Source organism: Canis lupus, chromosome 21 (genome assembly GCF_011100685.1).
Source record: "Canis lupus familiaris isolate Mischka breed German Shepherd chromosome 21, alternate assembly UU_Cfam_GSD_1.0, whole genome shotgun sequence".
Classification (NCBI taxonomy): domain Eukaryota; kingdom Metazoa; phylum Chordata; class Mammalia; order Carnivora; family Canidae; genus Canis; species Canis lupus.
Window position 1 is genome coordinate 37,477,800 of NC_049242.1, and position 18,062 is coordinate 37,495,861.

General features: G+C 42.9%; 1 protein-coding gene across 1 annotated transcript in view; it reads left to right on the plus strand.

The window, feature by feature from the left end:
- Positions 1-18,062, plus strand: part of SPON1 (spondin 1) — a 251,437-nt gene that overhangs the window by 92,463 nt on the left and 140,912 nt on the right. Inside the window, 1 exon segment of the mRNA XM_038569110.1 lies at positions 13,360-13,433. Coding sequence (XP_038425038.1) covers positions 13,360-13,433 — 74 coding nt within the window.

Sequence of the window (18,062 nt, forward strand, 5' to 3'; positions counted from 1 at the left end):
TCTGGCTGTGAGGGACGGCTGGTCATCTCTGAGACCGCTTGAACAGACAAGAATCCAGGTCAGCAGGAAGTTGAAATCCAGATTTTTCAGGACCAGCTGCATCCATCCAAAGAAACACTATGCACATCGACGCATTTGGGTGCAGTGGGATTAAATACAGTGCAAAGTGTCATTAGCTGGAAGATCATTACCAAATACCCTTCTAGGATAAGGATTCTGCGAGTTCATTTTCTTGAACTGTATCTTTGTATCAGAAACATCATTGGCAGGGAGCCATCCAGAAAAATAGGGATATGTGCATCCCAATCTGATGGCACAAACTCATCCACTTGCAAACACAAAATGAAGTCACGACCAGGGCACAGACCCTGGAAGAAGTTTGACCTGTGGGTTCACCACACTGTGAGGGTCCAGCTTCGAGGATGTCTGTTGTGCTGCCCTCTGAAGGTGGCGACCATCTGGGTTTACTCTTGTTCCCTTATGGAGATGGGAAAATTGAAGTCTTCCCTTCCCTCGCTCTCTTCCTCTCCATCTCCTCTATGACTTCTTTCCTTGCTCTGTGAGGGTTCTAGCATTTCCCAGGGACACATGCTCTCGAGCTTAACTTCCTCCTCTCTCCAAGATACACAACATGTAAATGTGGTTACACTTTCACTTTTATGATAGATATTTTTATTGATTTGTTGCGTTTTAATTTATTCCTTGCCTACTTGAGGAAAGAAAAGATTTGCAGTATCTTGTTTAACATGGATAAGAAGCTCACTCTTAAGTCCCTCATGTCAAGAGTTAATGCAAGTTTTTTTAACTGACCGTATATTTTTTAAAAAGAATTTTCACTTGCATTCTTCTCTGCATTAAAATGAGATCGCATTATTCTCTTTCACATTATTTTTCAGGAAAATAGAGCTCTTGGCGTGCTTGCTTTGTCTTGCTTTCTCTCTTTCCTCTCCCCTCCCTCCCTCCCTCTCTCCCTCCCTCCCTCTCTCACTTCTGTTTTTAACTTCTCTCTGAAAGTATTCTCCATGAAAAAAGGTAGAAAACAGGACAGATCATGCTCAGATTGTGTGGCTTACACGTGTTCTCATGTTGTTGCTGTAGAGCTCTGTGGGAGTCCAGGGTGACCATGGCATACCGCTAATGAGCTCATATGACATAAGAATGAGGTCAGATGCTACGAGAGGGCTGCAGATGTTGAAAAGAAGAAACATGGGACAAATCTGGAGTGAGTCAAAAACGTAAGGCCTATGGGTGCTTTTTTTTTGAAAAGTCAGCTCAAAGGATGAGCAAAGTGGAATGCATAGTGCAGTGGTTTTTTCCATAAAGAAAGCTCTGTCCCTGGTTTAACTTCTTCCTGGCAGATGGACCATCATCCTGCTGATTCCCAACATTGTGAAGGGATTTTGAATTCAACCCGAATGGTTCCTTTTGAGAGCAATGGCTGCCACCAGCCAAACTGCCTGGCTTGAACAAAGCAGAGCAGACTTAACTAGCCTTTATGCAGTGGGAAATGTTTCGTGACTCAGACCAGTCACTGTTTGCTGTTCCCCCAGCACTCCGGGTGGCACTGCTGATACAAAGGACTTTATGCTTCTTGCCAGATCGTGGACATATGGTAGACACTCGACACTATGTGTTGAATATAAAAGAGTTGACTTAACGGGGAAAGTCAGTATATGAGAACATTACACATCGACACACCTTCAGTGCTTTTTGCGCAAAAGGCGCTACGCTCAGTGTTGAGGGGCCAGGGTGTACGAAAAGGCCCCATCCCTGAAAAATCTCAGATTTCAGCTAGAAGTACAAAACACAAACACACAATAAACTAAATTGTAATACAAGACATTAAAGTTTAAGCAAACATCGAGTGTCCAGTGTCCAAATGCCAAATGAACGAGAAAGATCAATGGTGTTCTAGAAACCCGGAGGAGGTTGCTTCTGACAGTCCTGGTCAATGAGACTCCGAGGCAGCGGTGAGATGGTGACAGATGAGTGGGGGTGAGAGTGCATTCTTGGTTTATCAAGTAGCATGGGCAAAAGCCAGGAGGGGTTGGGTGCCACACGTTCTGCAGCCAGTGAAAAGGCAGGGCTGAGTTCTTCGGGTAGTTTGAAAGCGTCAGGGGGACATGGTGGGGGGACGTGGTGTGACTCAGACCTTGAAGGCAGCTTGCATCCTGGTGTTCAGGATTGTGGATATTTAGCCACAGAGTTTGGACTCTGATCTCTAAGTGAGAGAGGCACCTCTGTCTAGAGAGGACCTGCTATGTGCCAGAGTCTGTGCTGGGGTGGAGCGGGACAGGGCGGAGGTGGGGGATGACATAATTAGGGCCATGGTGCCCCTTTGCCTAATAGTCTGCGAGAGGAAGTGATAGTGTGTGGGGGTGACAGTTAATCCCCTGGCCGAGTGCAGGTGAATTGGATGGGTTGACAAGGAGAGGAGACACATCAGGAGGTTACTGCAGTAATTATACGGGGAGCCCTTCAGATACTCCTCCCTTGCGTGTCCTTCCTCGGGCGGGGAGGGAGGTAGGACTTGGGTGGGGATTGACAGGCATGAAAACCATGCCTCTGAAATTTAGAGCAGCGCTTCTTATAGAATCTCTCCCCCAAACAATGCACGTACTTACAAGTTGGCAAAGAGTCTTTTCAGGGACTCAGGAATCTTCTGAAACCCACTCGTGGGCCATGAATCCCTAGCTAAGAACCATAATCACCACCACCCTCACCACCCTCACCCCCACCCCCACAGTCCCTAGCCCAGCCTAGAGGAGGAAGGAGAATCCTGTAACATAGAGATCTGCTGCTATACAAGAAGCTCCCATCTCCACAGCAGAAAACCCGGTGTGACAGGGAGGCTCTCAGAGGAACAGAAAGGATGGCAGGTGGCCTATGCGTGAAGACCTTGCTCTGTCTCCTGAACTGTTTCTTTATTTTATTTTTATTTTTATTTTTTATTTTTTTTGAACTGTTTCTTTACATTTGGGAGAACCGTGCTGCCAGCGGTGGCTTGCAGGTACCCACAGGAAGGGGAGGCCACGGTGGAGCAGGACCGGCTAGAAAGGTAGTGACTTGGATGAGCCAGGTGGGAGAGTGTTTGCGATGTTGGCAGCAGTTCCTCGAGCGAGCGGAGAGGCTGGGAAGGTTGTGCCCTGTGCGGAGCAGCAGGGACCACGAGGAACACCGGGAGGGAGCCTCAGGAGCAATGCTGCTCTTCTGTTTCTTGTTTTCCAGCCAAGACAGGTTCTATTCCAGATCAGAGCATAGTCTGGAGAAAGAGCAGTTGAAGCTTTAGGTGCTTGGAATAAAAATTTAACCCTCATCCTTAGGAAAAAAAAAAGAAAAAAGGCATATATCTTAGTTGGAGATTTTATTAAATGGAATGACAGTCACACGATTTCACATATCTGCTATCCTTCATTTCAGACCTAATAGTGGTTCTGAGGCTTTTCAAGATCAGGGACCGCTTTGAGAAGCACAGGGAAACAGTGAGGTCTTCACCAGACATACGCACTCGTGCACATCACACAAAATCTCATCATCCTGAAACCTGTCTGCAGATGCCCAGACTGAGAACCCCACGTTCAAAAAGCCTCGGTCCGATCCTCTGCTACTTCGCAGGCATGTAGTGATGAAGAGGACACACGGCCCCAGAGCTAGAGGGGCTCATAGTCTGCTGCAGATTTATGGACATGAAGAAGTTGGAGGGAAACAAGAGGCAGGCACTGAACAGCAGCTTGACTGTATGAGACGTTTTCCAGCAGAATCTTAGAGTCAGCAGCAACTGTCAGTTGTCCCTTGACTGGTGACACCCCGAGTCCCGGTAATCATGTGAAATGCTGAATAGCATGCTAAGGCTGATTGGGGGGGGGGGGAGAAATAAAGAAAAATTTTCAGGAACATCAAACCCCAGGCTATTGTAATCTTACAAGAAAAAGATTTTTGGCCTAAAGGTGTATCGTGAGATAGTACCTTCACCCCAGGCGCAACAATTAGATATATTTCTCTTTGCAAGGTTAAGAAATGCCATGAATCCATTAAGCCAGAGAGAGGAATCTGTGAAGGGTCAAAAGACATTGAAAAAACAATTGATAGTTTAGTTTAAGACAATTCTAGGGAATAAGAAATTCGCTACCCAGAATCGCCTACCTGTCAGAGCTCCTACAACTGGGAATACATCCTGCAGTCTATTTATTTTGTCCATGTGAGTTTATTTAAGATTTTTCCAACAGATGACAAATTTCCAGCCAGTGATCTAACAGATTCCCCTAAGGGTTCCCACTGTTTCCTCAGCCACAGCTTACAGGCATGTGAAAGCCTCCTCCAGAGGTGGGGAAAAAGGATATTTCATTCTCCTGTGTGTTCTGTCAAACTCCCACCCACCCTGCTTCCCTTACAGCCAAGTGGCTCTTCACACTGGATAGTACCGCCTGCCTGCTGTCTTCCTAGCCAACGTGAACAGGTGCCTGTCCTGGCATCCCATTGGAAGTCCCAGCAAAGGCAGAATGGTCCCCCAACCCCCAAATCCAGAGCATCTTACTCCAAGACTCTTCTGATCAAGGCATCCCTGCCTCCATCCCAGAGTCCCCCAGTGGCTCCCCAGTGCCATCTCCTGGCCCTGTATAGAGGGTCACTAGAATGGGCTCCCCCTTACCTTTTGAACTACCCTCTCCTGTGCTCCCACAATGGTTTGTTCATGCAAACCTCTTTCTATCAGTTAGGCATGCTTCGGAAAGCAGCACTCATAGGAAACTTGACTAATGATAACTTCAATAAATAGAGGATTGGTTTTTGGGTTTCTTTTCTTTTTTTTTTTTTTTTTTAATGTAACAGAAAGGCCAGAGGTAGGTAACTGCTTATATTGTTTCAGTAATGAAACAATGTCAGGGCCAGTGTCTCTGCTTTTTTTCTTGTTTTTTTCCTCATGGTCACAGAATGGCTGCTTTGTTTCACATGTTGTGTTTATAGTCATGGCTAGAAAAAAAAAAAGAAAAAACCGGGACAGGCAAGTAGGTCATTAATTTTTTTTTACCTGGAGAGCAAAACTTTCTCAGACCGTCTCCCCTCCATCCTGCAAATCTCCCCTTCTGATACTGAAGCCACGTGGGGGCATGTGTGCCCATTCCCCAGATGCAAGGAAGACTGGGACAGTGAGAAGAGGACGATCATGACTGGCTTGTCTGGTACCACCCCCCAAAAATCAGGGTTATGAAATCATGGAAGATGGAAGGCATGGGTGCTAGGTGGACTCCAGGACTTGTTATGCGGGATTCTGATTCCGCAGACTAAGTATGTCTCTCTCTCAGGCTGTTGACTATTTGATATCACGTAGGCCTTATTCATCTTTGCACCTTTACTTCCTCACACAGCTCTGTGGTACCGACTCTGATAAACAAAACACAGGTAAATGAATGCCTGTCTGGTTTGAATGCCTCTCCTATCTAAATTAGCTCTTTTAAAGCATAATCTAGTTTTATTCTTTTCTTCTCACATCTCTCTTATGAAAATCAATTCCTCAGTCTTAATTTCCCATTGGATTTTGGGAAGGTAAAATGTAAAGTGCTGGCGTAATAGTGTTAACAAGCTGTATGATAAAGATTAGGTCTGAAATTGGACAATAATAAGAGAAAAATGGAACCATGATAAACTCTTTATCTGCAAGGTCATGGGGTCGTTCTGAGAAGAAACAAACTGAGTGTTTAAAAATACTTTTTCTCTAGTTTTTGTGAAAATTATAGACATAGTTATGTTCAATGAAGTGAACCAAGAGCTTGAGAAATCCGATGATCGTCATACAAGGTTGGGAATGGATTGTAGTCTTGTTAAGAACTGAACCGGCCTCTCAGCCAGATTCTGGTCATGACATAAGCTGTGTGTACATGCAGCACTGTGCAGAGCTGGTAACCCGGTTTAGGTATAGAAGGACCATGTTTAGTGGATCTGCCAAGGGGCTCTTTCTTTCTGGTCTGCAGCTGTAGGTGCTGCAAAGTGCCTGTCCCTGGTTACAGACTCGGCTTCTGTAGCATCTTCCCAAGAAGTTATTCTGATGGACCTCATTCCTACCAATAATGCCTCCAACTCCAGCTCTATCCCTACCTCATCCCAGCCAGAAATGGCCTGCTACTCCTGAATCACCATATCTCCTGTAGATGACTCTCCAGTTGGGTTTCTAACATACCATGTGTTCTGAGAGTCATTTGAGAAAGTTCTTAGAGTGTGGCAGCTTGTCATAGGCACACCTTCTTTAGGATGGCATCATCTAGGCCTCATCTAACCCTATTATGTACCATTTTGTTACCAGACTGAAGCCTGATGGATGGTACCAATGTCAGTATCCTCACTGTAACATTCTACAGACTGAACTTTTACATAATGTTACCACTGAGGAAAATTAGACAAAGTGTACAATTTCTCTGTATTTTTTCTTAAAACTAGATGTGGATTTGCAATGATCGCAATACAAATTCCAAAAATTAAAAAAAAAAAGTTTCTCCATGTCCCTTCTGCCTTTTGTTTCAGTGCTTGGCACCACCATCTCTCCCTCTAGTCTCCAGGGTTTCTATTTGGGCTGTCCTTTCACCTACCACCCTCTGACAGTTGTCTCATCTGTAAAACAGGGATAATGGTAGTGCCTACTTCATGTGGTTGTTGGGATGATAAAATGAGTTAACATTTATGAAGGACTTGGGTGTTTTATTGTTAAATAAACAAAAAACAAATGAAATGTCTTATACTCAACCTCCTCTTTCTTCTCTAGGTCCTATAAGTTACCCAATCCTGATAAATTTTCCTACAACGTGTGTCTCAGACTCTCTACTTCCACTGACCTATCTTAATTCAAACCTTCAGTGCTGCCACCATTGCCTCCTGTTGGAGCTTTGCCAAGGCCAAGTTAGTCACTGCTCTTCTGCGTCCCATGGCTCCTCCATCATCTCGCTCAACATTGATTTTCTGTTTCCTTTTTCTGTCTCTCTTTCTCCCACTGGACTAGGATCTCCTTACTGGAAGGCACTGTCTCTTATTCATCTTTGAATTTTCAGCTCCTAGCAAAGTGTCTGATATAAAACAAGCCCTCGGTAAATGTTTTATGAATGATTGATAATTAAGCAGGAATAATCTCACAGCATTACTAGCATTGCTTCTTTGCAGTAATGGCAGATGACTATACCAGTCTCTGAGTCTCTAGCTTTGTGACCTCAAACACAGGTTATGAATTTACTGTTGGGCAGCCAGGGAGTTCTCATGCGTGTTGTAGACAGAGCCCTGCAGATAAGCTTTCACTTTTTCTTCTCCCATGGGTCATTTTGATGGGCTATCAGGGTGCCTGTTAACTCCTGGACACAGTGTTGTGTTCCGACATCCACCTAAAGCCATATTTTAAAAAAATGGAAAGAATTTGAATCATGGAATGCACCCAGTCTCAGTAAATATTTGTTGTTTGACATAAGACCATGGTCACATTAGTACTTGGCATCCTTGTGAAGTAAAATAAGGCAGGTAGCCTCAGCTTCTGATGATATTACCATCACTGTGACTCTACTGTTTTATTTCTGGGTGCTCCTAGAGTTGTTCTTTCATTGGTAGGAGGAAGTGATGTTACTGGTTATAAACTGGACCACTTCCAGGAAAAATCGTCCCTGAGATCAGAGACAAAGTTTTTAAAGCACCCCAAGAAATGTTGAGTAACAGGGACTTTACTGGACTTGGGACAAGGGTTGACAAAATCAGTCTAGAGACAAACCTGAGCTTCATTTTGGCCATTATCTCTGCCTGAAGCAGCTGACCAAGATAGACCCTCACTCCTCTCTCCACAAGCCAAGGAGACAGAACAGACCCAGTGTTAATCATAATAATAGCTACTGTTTATTAAGTATTTTTATGTGCCAGGCACTTTGTAGGAGATGGTGATTTAACAACAGTAAGGAGAATGGCTACCAGATAGTGAATATTGACTTCATGCAACACACACGTAATAAAGACCTTACATGAATTATCTCTACACAGCAGTGACCCTGCTGCTGAGGATCCAATTTGAATTTTTAAGTCCTTTCCTGGCTTGATTTCTCCCAAGGCCTTTAGTTGCTGATGTCTCCCTGTCCATTTTTGGTGAGAGCAGGGGTCCCCGCCTAGCCCTAGACAGCATACCCACAATTTCACAAACTCTAACTTTATCCCAACAGGAAAATTCCCCAAGGAAAAATGATAGCAAATGAATAAATAAACCCTTCAGACAGAAAGGGGTCAAGCACCTCAGAGATCCAGGATAGCATTTCTAGAAATGTTTCCACCACTTTCAGTTTAAAAGACAACTTTCAAAATGATTAGTAAGTTGTTTAGAACCTCAATATTCCAAAGTTTGAGAAGCTAACATACTGAGAAATTTAATTTAGATTTCCTTAACACGCTCTCTCATGATAAGAGAGCATTCAGTGTATCAGTGTATAAATGCTATGCAACGGGACTGCCAAACTGCAACACAGAATGGGAGAAATTTGTCATTTTGAAATGCTAAGGGAATTCTTACTAACAGCTTTCTCATCTTGTAAAGCTATTATTTTTCTGAACTATAAGATGATTTATAAATCTCAGCTGAGTTTTATGCTTTTGATGGGAACAGACTCAAAATGAAATGCATTTTCTCGGAATATAAATTTTCTCAGGAGTTGACCAAATGAGGAATAAAAAGAAACATCTTCTGCAACCAAGCATACCAAACTTCGGCCTCTGGTGGCATATCTGTAGGTGAATGTTGATCTTCTCCAGAGTTCTGGGTTCAACCTGACTCTCTTCTTACTCTGTTCACTTTCCCTGGGTGACATCAGCTGCTTCAGAAGCTTCACCTCTTACTTCTGCTCCAGTGACTCACATGCCCCTGATCCCCACCCCTCACATCCCTCCTGAATTACAGGTCCCTATATCTAATTACCCACTAGATAGACCACCATCATGTCCTACAGACCACTCAATCTTAAATTCTCTTCTTTTCCCCAAACTCTATCCTTCTCCTTGAATCCTGGTACTACATCAATACTAACGTCAACATCAATAGAAGTAAGATACAGCTTCTGTTCTCAAGAAGCTTATAAACTAGCACAGGAGACAGAAAAGTAAATAGGCAGTTACAGTACAGGTTATTAAAGTGCTATGGTGGGAGAAACCCAAGAGGCTGCGGCTCTCATATGAAGAGCACCCAACTCAGCAGCCAGTCAAGAAACCAATCTTAGTGGGTATGAATTCTGGGTAACTGAAAAGTGTGTGTGTGTGTGTGTGTGTGTGTGTGTGGTATGCTCATAAGTGTGTTGAGGAGTCACAGAAAAGGACAGAAGGAGTCCCATGGACAGAAGCCCAGGGGCAGAGATTGGGATGGGAAATATAGGGTATGGTTTGGACAGAGTGCTCAGGTGGGATTACGTTAAGATGAAGTCAGATCAGAACAAGCCTTGTATCCCTGCATAGAGTTTGAAATCCAAAGGGCATGATCCAGAGGTTTGGCCAAGCATGAGTATGGAGATATATGCTCAGTCTTCATGGAAAGCTTCAGATGATCATGACCCAGGCTCCAGGGAGACCCACCAAAGTCTCAGTTCTTCATCGTAGGTTCCATGAGATGCTAAAATGGATCCAAGGAAAATCAACTTGAGGTTACATTTCATAACACTTACCTCACAGGCCAGTTATACTTTTTATATGTGATCATCTTTAATCCCTTATAACCACGCTGGGCACAGGACAGGCCATGAGCTTTGTAGGTAGACAGGGGAAATCTCAAAACCTTGGGCGTGTTAGTTACCGGCACTCTCTCCGCCCCCCATTCTAGGCCATCATCACCTGTAAAGGGGAAAACAGCTGCAAACCCTCATCTTAATCCTTCTAAAAATAAAAGCATTCTGACAAGTTTGCTAAAGTTGATCTAAACTGACAGGAAGCTATTTAAAGTTGTTATTTACTATCTTACTATGAATATTCTTACATTTTGCTGCAGAATATTGATAGGTTTGATTACGGGGATGTTAATGGTATATTATCGTCTTAACTTTCTAATATCTGAAAACTCTGAATTCAACAATGCATCGAACCCAAGGGTTTTGGATGAGGAAGGAGTTTGAGGAGCTGTAATATATGTAAAACATAAGATATATAAGGTAATGTACATAAAGGGCCTCCCTAGCACAGTGACCAACACATAGGAAGGGCTCAGAACTTACAACTATTATCAAAAAGAGAGAGTAAGCCATCAAAGACTTCATAAAACAAGGCATGAAGGAAATGAAAACATTTTATAGGAGATACATGTTTTCTATCTCTGCCCCCTCAATATTTTACAATTATACTTGTGAAAATTTGGGGTGATTTAATTTTTCTAAGCCTGATCATGGGCTTTTCCATTGTTCTCTTTCACAACAGGAGGAAGAAAATTCAGAGTATTGTTACAGATGCTAGCAAAGTCAAGTTTGGGGAGATTCTGGGAGAGGAAACAGCACCAACAAGGCCATAGTAGAGTAGAAGAGGTGTTCACATAGGGGAATAAACTTCTCAAACTTTGGAACCCTGGGACATGGCTTAAAATGGGGGCAAATGAAGCCAGATGGGCATTTGGAAAAAAATTTATGAAAAGCCTTGAATATAATGGTCATTTTGTATTTTATCTTAAAGATCAGGAGGTTTCAAAACACTTTAGCAAGAGAGTTTTGTTTGTTTTGTTTTTTGTTTTGCTTTGTTTTAAGTAGGCTCCATGCCCATCATAGAGTCTCATGTGGGGCTTGGACTCATAACCTTGAGATCAAGACCTGAGCTGAGATCAGGAGTCAGATGCCCAACCAACTGGGCTACCCAGGCACTCCAAGAGAATTTTATTGAAGTAAAACTTAATTTTCCTGGAACTCTGCACTGCAACTACACACCAACTTATTTTTACTGTGTGGCCCAAGGGCTTTTTTTATTTTTATTTTTTTAATTTACCTTTTTTTAGAAGGAGGAGAGGGGCAGAGGGAGAGAGAAAAAGAGAATCTTAAGCAAGCTCCATGCCCAGCACAGAGCCAACATGGGGCTTAGTCTCACAACCCTGAGATCATGACCGGAGCCAAGATTGAGAGTCAGACACTTAACCAACTAAGCCACCCAGGCACCCCACCCCTTCAAAGTGCTCTTTTTAAAAGAGCAAATCTGATTATCTCATTCCTCAAGATGCACTTATCAAAGATATCTCATCAAGCTTGATTTAAAATGCCATCTCTCTGCAGACTCAGGGTGATGTAGCCTTGTGCACCGCCCCATCTCATCTCACACCACCTCCCTGACTTAACCACTGGTCAGTGCTGCAGTGAGCCATGACCTTCCCACCTCAAGGATCTTGAAAGGATGTCCTCTCCCTTGTTTCTCCCTCCCACCGGCCCTAGTAAGCTCCTACTCTTTCCAGTCTAAGCCTTCTTTTCTGGGGGAGAGTCTTTCATGGCTGGGTTGGGACCCCCTGTGTTATAGTCTCCCATATCCTGGGGACATCTCTATTCAGCACTTAATCACTGCCTTGTTAAATGATTAGCTGCGGATTTAGCTGTTTGGTGCTTTTTCCCCCCTAAGCTGTCCACTTTGAGAATGGAAAGGAGCCCCATCTGACTTGTTCCTTATGGTGTCCCTGGCCAGCATCTGGCCACGAAGGAGGCCACCACAACTGTTGGTTGAAAATATACCAATAGGGATGCCTGGGTGGCTCAGCAGTTAAGTGTCTGCCTTCAGCTCAGAGCATGATCCTGGAGTCCCTGGATCAAGTCCCACATCGGGCTCCCTGCATGGAGCCTGCTTCTCTCTCTCTACCTGTGTCTCTGCCTCTCTCTCTCTGTGAGTCTCTCATGAATAAATAAATAAAATCTTGAAAAAAAGAAAAAATATACCAATAAATACAACAGGAAGACAAGTGAGGGAGGAAGCTGCTTTGGTTGGAAAGATGAATGCCAAGCTTGGGCTTCTTCCCACAAGCACTTCTCCTCACCCTCTGCAGCGGTCTCTGAAGCACTGCTTGGTGGGGAACACTCTGAAGGGTAGATAATGGGATGCTCCAACTAACAAAAGGCTTTGTTATTTGGCTTTGGGATGAGCGTTCTCAAGAGGGTTTTCTTGGCCGGAGGAAACTTTCTGCTTGATGGTCAACAGAATGGATCAATGATCAAAGTAGCTTTGCAGACACGAAAAGCATATTTCATTCATTTATTTCAACATCTCGTCTCTCTTGGGTAAGGAAAGACTATAAAAGACATCTGCAGGCTGGTCTGAATTTTATTCTTTTGTGCAAGACTGGGGGTAGAGTAGATGTTTCTTTGGAAAGTAATCTTGGCCTAGACCCACACTGTCGAGAAAATCGCTTCCGGACTCTGCAGAGCCAGGCACACATGGGCCCAGGGCTGAATCTGCAGTCACATGACCCAGGGCAGGTCATGTGAGTCTAACACTCCTTTAGTGTGTTTAGCTGTAATGGAGCCAAGGGATCCCTTTCTCTGTGAAGTAGGGCAAATCAAAGTAAAAATTACCTTTTGATTGAGTAGTGTTGCTGAAGAAAATCAATAGAAAGGGCTCGAAATCCACTGGTACCGTTTCATTGTTAAGTGTTGTAGACTTCACATTACAGGAATGCCAAGTTTCAGGGTTCAACATCTGCGAGGCCAGCTGAAAATACACAGCAGAGTGGGTTAAAAGAGTATGTCTGCAGTCCTCAATTAAAGGGAAAATGTGTGCTGGCCAGAAGCAATTTTTCGACATCCAAATATTCCTTCCAGATTCCAAGATCCCATATTTGACATGTTTAAGAGAGAGATATAACAGCTGAAATTGTCTTTGTTCAGAATGTAGGAGACAGTTTCGTCTAGACTTTCAGGAAAGATAGAGAATGACATTTTCAGAACAAATCAAAATATATTTTTAAATTCTTTTTTTTTCTCCTTCAGGAAGAGGACTTGACATGCTTTTCTGATTTGAATTTGGTTGATCTATAAATGGCTTCAATCATTTGATACAAAACTGGAATAAAATGAGCCATTGAGAAAAGTTACTGAAAATGCCTGTTAGTTCACTTTCTTACCTTCACTTTCTATTATTATATTAGCACCACCACTGACAGCACAATAACTAATATTTATTGAGTGGTTTCTAAGTACATGCTGTGCTCTTGACATACATTTTTTTTTTATTTAGTTCTCAGAGCTATCCCATGAGGTATACATTCTGATTAATGCCAGTTTTTCAATGAACTAACTGAGGCACAGAGAGTTGGAGTGATTCACCCAAAGCTGCACAGCCATCGGTGGCCAGGTCATGATCTGACAACTCTCAGATTGGCTCTCCTCACCACTGTGCTCATGTCTTCTTTCCCCACAGGGCCAGCATCGTACAGAAACGCATCATTTATTTTCAAGATGAGGGCTCTCTGACCAAGAAACTTTGTGAACAAGGTAAGAACTGCAGGTGGAGGAGGCCAGATAAACGAAGGTGGCTCAGTTAGTCCGATCAGCCAGGGGCAGGAATTAGGTGACTGGGCTTTCTGAGCTTCTCCTGGTTCTGCTTCCTCACGTAGCACTGATTTTTAATCTGGCTGTGTGCGGTGGATAATTGGATCCGCCTTAAGCTCTAATTACTCAGCTTGATTCCCTGGGTAGGAGATAATGTACCTTATAGTGGTGTCGTCTTCTTATTTTTGCGAAACAGTGATTATTCTAAAGAGGTTCCTTGGAATAATTCACAGGACTTAATTAAGAAACGCACAATTGTGTACCTTTAAGATGTCTGTGATGGTTCTCTGGAATAATCGCCTGTAGAACTTGTGTGGCACCTATGCAACATTGGGGGGGGCGGTGGATTTTCTCCAAGAAAGGCAAGTGGGAGGTGGGATTGCCAAGGGAGCATTGACCTTATGATTTTACCACATTTCAAGGACACGATCCTTGGATTTGCAAGCTTATTGATGCCCTCTCCTTGGGTTGAAGGCATTCTAACAAAGCTCATAGAGATCAAGTAGACTGGCAGCCTGGGTTTGAATTCCCCCTCTGCTTTTCCCAGCTACGTGACTTAATATATGTATAAAATAGTACAGCGCCTCCTCAACACATTGTAAATGCTATATATATATATATATATATATATAAGTGTTAGCTATTGTTATCTGTATCCGAACGCTTGTTTATCAACCTATTATAAAAAATTAAGACCTTAAACATCTGAATGTGTTTACAAATCATTAGAGAACTAAGTAAAAATAGAAAATGTTCTACAATTATACATCCTGTCTAATTTCTATTCATTTTTGCAGAATTTTTATTCACATTTAGAGCGATTACCATTTTGAAAGAAATAATCACCAATCCTAGCAAATCATAAGCTACTATGAAAAAGAAAGGTTGGGGATCCCTGGGTGGTGCAGCGGTTTAGCGCCTGCCTTTGGCCCAGGGCGTGATCCTGGAGACCCGGGATCGAATCCCACGTCAGGCTCCCAGCGCATGGAGCCTGCTTCTCCCTCTGCCTGTGTCTCTGCCTCTCTCTCTCTCTGTGTGACTATCATAAAAAAATTAAAAAAAAAAAAAAAAGAAAAAGAAAAAGAAAGGTTCATAAAGGTCTGGGAAAATAATAATAATAGCTAATATTTTTTGAGGGCTTGCTATATGCTAGGCATTGCTTTGCTCAACAACCCTATATGGTGAAGACTATTCAATCATCCCTATTTTGTAGATGAGAAGTCAGAGACACGGGAAGTTTTAAAAGCTCACTTAGCCTCATGCAGGTAGTGGTCAAGAGCAGGGTTTGGACCCAGGAGCCAGTGCTCTTAACTATGGCCTTTCTGTTGAAGGGACTTCGTTTCAATTCATTGTTACCTTTGGTAGATCAAAGTGTACCAAAGCATAGCTCCCTCTGGATGAGCAAGAGCAGAAACTGGGTCGTATGTGGAAGATGGCTTGGAAAGCATGAGAAGTGCAGAGGGAGAGAATTGGATGCCCTGCATTAGGGTCATACCCATCATAGGGGCTAGAGAGTTGGAACCTATGGACCAGGTCCCTGGTCAGCTTCTAGGTAGACATTACCACACATGGCTTTGGGGGTTTTCCTTTTCATATTTAATTGTCAACAAGTTTACTCAACCTTTTTCCAAGCAGAGAACATCTTAACTGTTGAGACCTTTTGTTTCTAAAGTACAGTCCCATTCCTGCCTTGTCTCCATGAGATGACACCACGGTCCTACCAGTCAGAGTTGAAGTGTTCTGGATCACACATTCATAAGCCCCCTCTTGGTCTACACCCACGAGTGGCTAATCACAGCCACTGTGGTATGGTTTTGTTAGTTTGACATTCAGAAGACAATCTTATTTCCCAGATTTGAGGGTTCTTAGGAAATACTTTGCTGTCACCCCATATATGGACAGCAATCCTTTAACTAAAGTGCACTTGCCAAAGCCTCAGCCCTAATGTTGTGTGAAGCCACAGAAATATGTGAAATTTTGCAGTTGAAGGTTCAACCAAATGGCATGCAAGTCTCTATTGGGTATCGCTTCTGAAGCACAGATCCTATCAAAATGACTAAACATTCATATGTACAAAAAGACTTTTCCAACAGCAACTTTGTGGATAAAAGAAAGGACCTGCAGGACCTGAGCTGAAGGATCATTACCTGCTATTGGAGACAATCCCCAGAGACAGCAGACCCATGAGGACATCCCACAATTAACAAAGCAGATCACATTAAGAAAGCCTTTAATTTGTAAGCAGAGAGCAAAGGGAGTTCTCTTAAATGTGTATGCCTGCTTAATTATCTCTAGGTCTTTACATTCTTTGGTTCCTTGGTGAGTCAAATCAAATCTATCAGGGAAGGGGAGAAAGAAACTGGGATCTAGGATTTTTTTTCTCCGTTGAAGCTGTTCATCCATAGGGGAAAAATTCACAACTGCAAAGATAAAAGGCAATGACCATCATTTTTTAAAAGAAACATAAAACATTAAGCTACTTACAATTAGGAACAGAGAAACATAAAATATTCAAAAAGGTGACCCCTAATAAACACAAAGCGTGCACATGCTCACTTTAATACCATGTTACAGATGAAGGGAGATAGGAAACGCAGAGAAGGGAGGAAAATGTGGAAGAGAAGGGGTAAGGAGAAAAGGAAGATTAAGGGGAGAGCTGAAAAGAAAGAAGCTGATGGATGGAGAGTAGAAATGAGAGAGGGAGCAGCTCAAGAGATCAGCACAGAAGTCACCCCATATTAGGCAGGTCCCTGCCGAGGTTAGCAGAAGAGGGGTGCATTCCCTCTCTTTCATCACCACCCTTTGAAAACCTGGTTCATTTTCAATGGGCTTTTCCTCAGAGGAAACAGCATGTCTGTTTTTAGTTTCAAACTTATTCTTTAAACGGAAGTTAACTTTCCTATGGAATGTATTCCCCTGAACTCCTGGATACACCTTTACATTTACTACCTATATCTGAAAGACCTTTTGAGAAGGCAAAGCTACCAATTTGCCTTTAAAAAAAAAAAAAAAAAAAAAAAAAGATTTTATTTATTTATTTATGAGAGAGGCAGAGACATAGGCAGGGGGAGAAGCAGGCTCCATGTGGGGAGTCTGATGTGAGACTCCACCCCAGAACCCCAGGATCATGCCCTGGGCCGAAGGCAGACTCAACTGTTGAGCCACCCAGGTGCCCCAACCAATTTGCCTTATTTTGGTTTTTTGAGAGACTGCTCCTTCATTGAACAGCTCCTGGGAGCTACAACTGAAACCCCAACGTGTATCTCTTAGCTTGGAATCTCGTTTTCAAAACTGATTTAGTTCTTTTATAACCTAGTCAGCCATAATGATAATAATGGAAATATCAAGGAGAAAAAAATAACCTTTAGGAGTTACTAATTTACACTACCTTTTCTGAAATATATTCAGGAGGGCTTGTCCCTTAACTATCAAAGTGGCTCATGCAGGAATCATACCTGGGTTTCATGTGCATTAAGCCACAGAGGGTCTGCTCCCAAGCCCAGGCAATGTGCTAGCCTCTTCCAAGTGTACAAAAAAATAGCCAAACAATGATTTCTATTTTGGGTGGTTTCAGAGCCTCTTCTTTGGTGCTGTTTAGAAATCCTGGAGCTATACAGGGAGGTCATTTCTTAAATGCACCATCCTTCACTTGGAAAAGCATAAAGGGAAACACACACGTACACACATAAATTTCTCTCACTGGTGTCTATGCAGACCTATCCAGCCTAAGGTCTTTCCTGGAGTAATATAGCACAAAGATTAAGAGTATGGGCTCTGGACTCAAAAAAACCTGAGCTCCAGTTCTACTTTCAATACCCACTAACCCTGTGGCCTTGGACTGGTTACCTAATTACCTCCATTTACTGATCTGCAAAATGGTGTTAACTGAAGTATTTACCTCCTGCGGTTGCTGGGGTTAAATGAGACAACGTGTGGAAAGAGATTAGCACATACAAGGACTCTCTACAATGTAGTGATTATTACCATAGTTCGTACTTTTGTCTCCATCCTGGAATGCAGAATTCATTTCTACCCCTCACTGAATTTGCTTGTTCAAACCAGAGGAACCCGGTGATTTCCACAAGGAAGACTTGTAAAATGCCCTTCCTGACACCCCAAAAGATTTTTACACTGTCATTGCTCTTTATATCATATTTAAGAATAAATGTCCAGCTTGCCAAAAAAGAAAAAAGAACCTTTATGTTAATACCACTAGAGAAACCAAAGAAAAGCAACTGAAGCAAGTTGCATCTGGAGGCATTGTTTTCGTCTTGCAGGAAGCAGAACAGACTGAATGCAACAAGGCACAGTTAGGGATGTGGGCTTGACAATCGGAAATACTGAATTTATTCATGTAATCTCTCTTTCCCCACTTATCAGCTATTTGCAGATAAAAATGGGGGCAGAGAGGGAATCTTGTTAAGGTTTTCCTGGCTGCTCCTGTGCTCAGAAGTAAACCTGAACTTACCAACATTGTCCTAAACCCCCACTCCTCCCAAGTCTCTGAAAGCTTGATAAGGAGGGATGTGACTATATATGCGTTTTTTATATATGCATTTTTAAAAATAATTT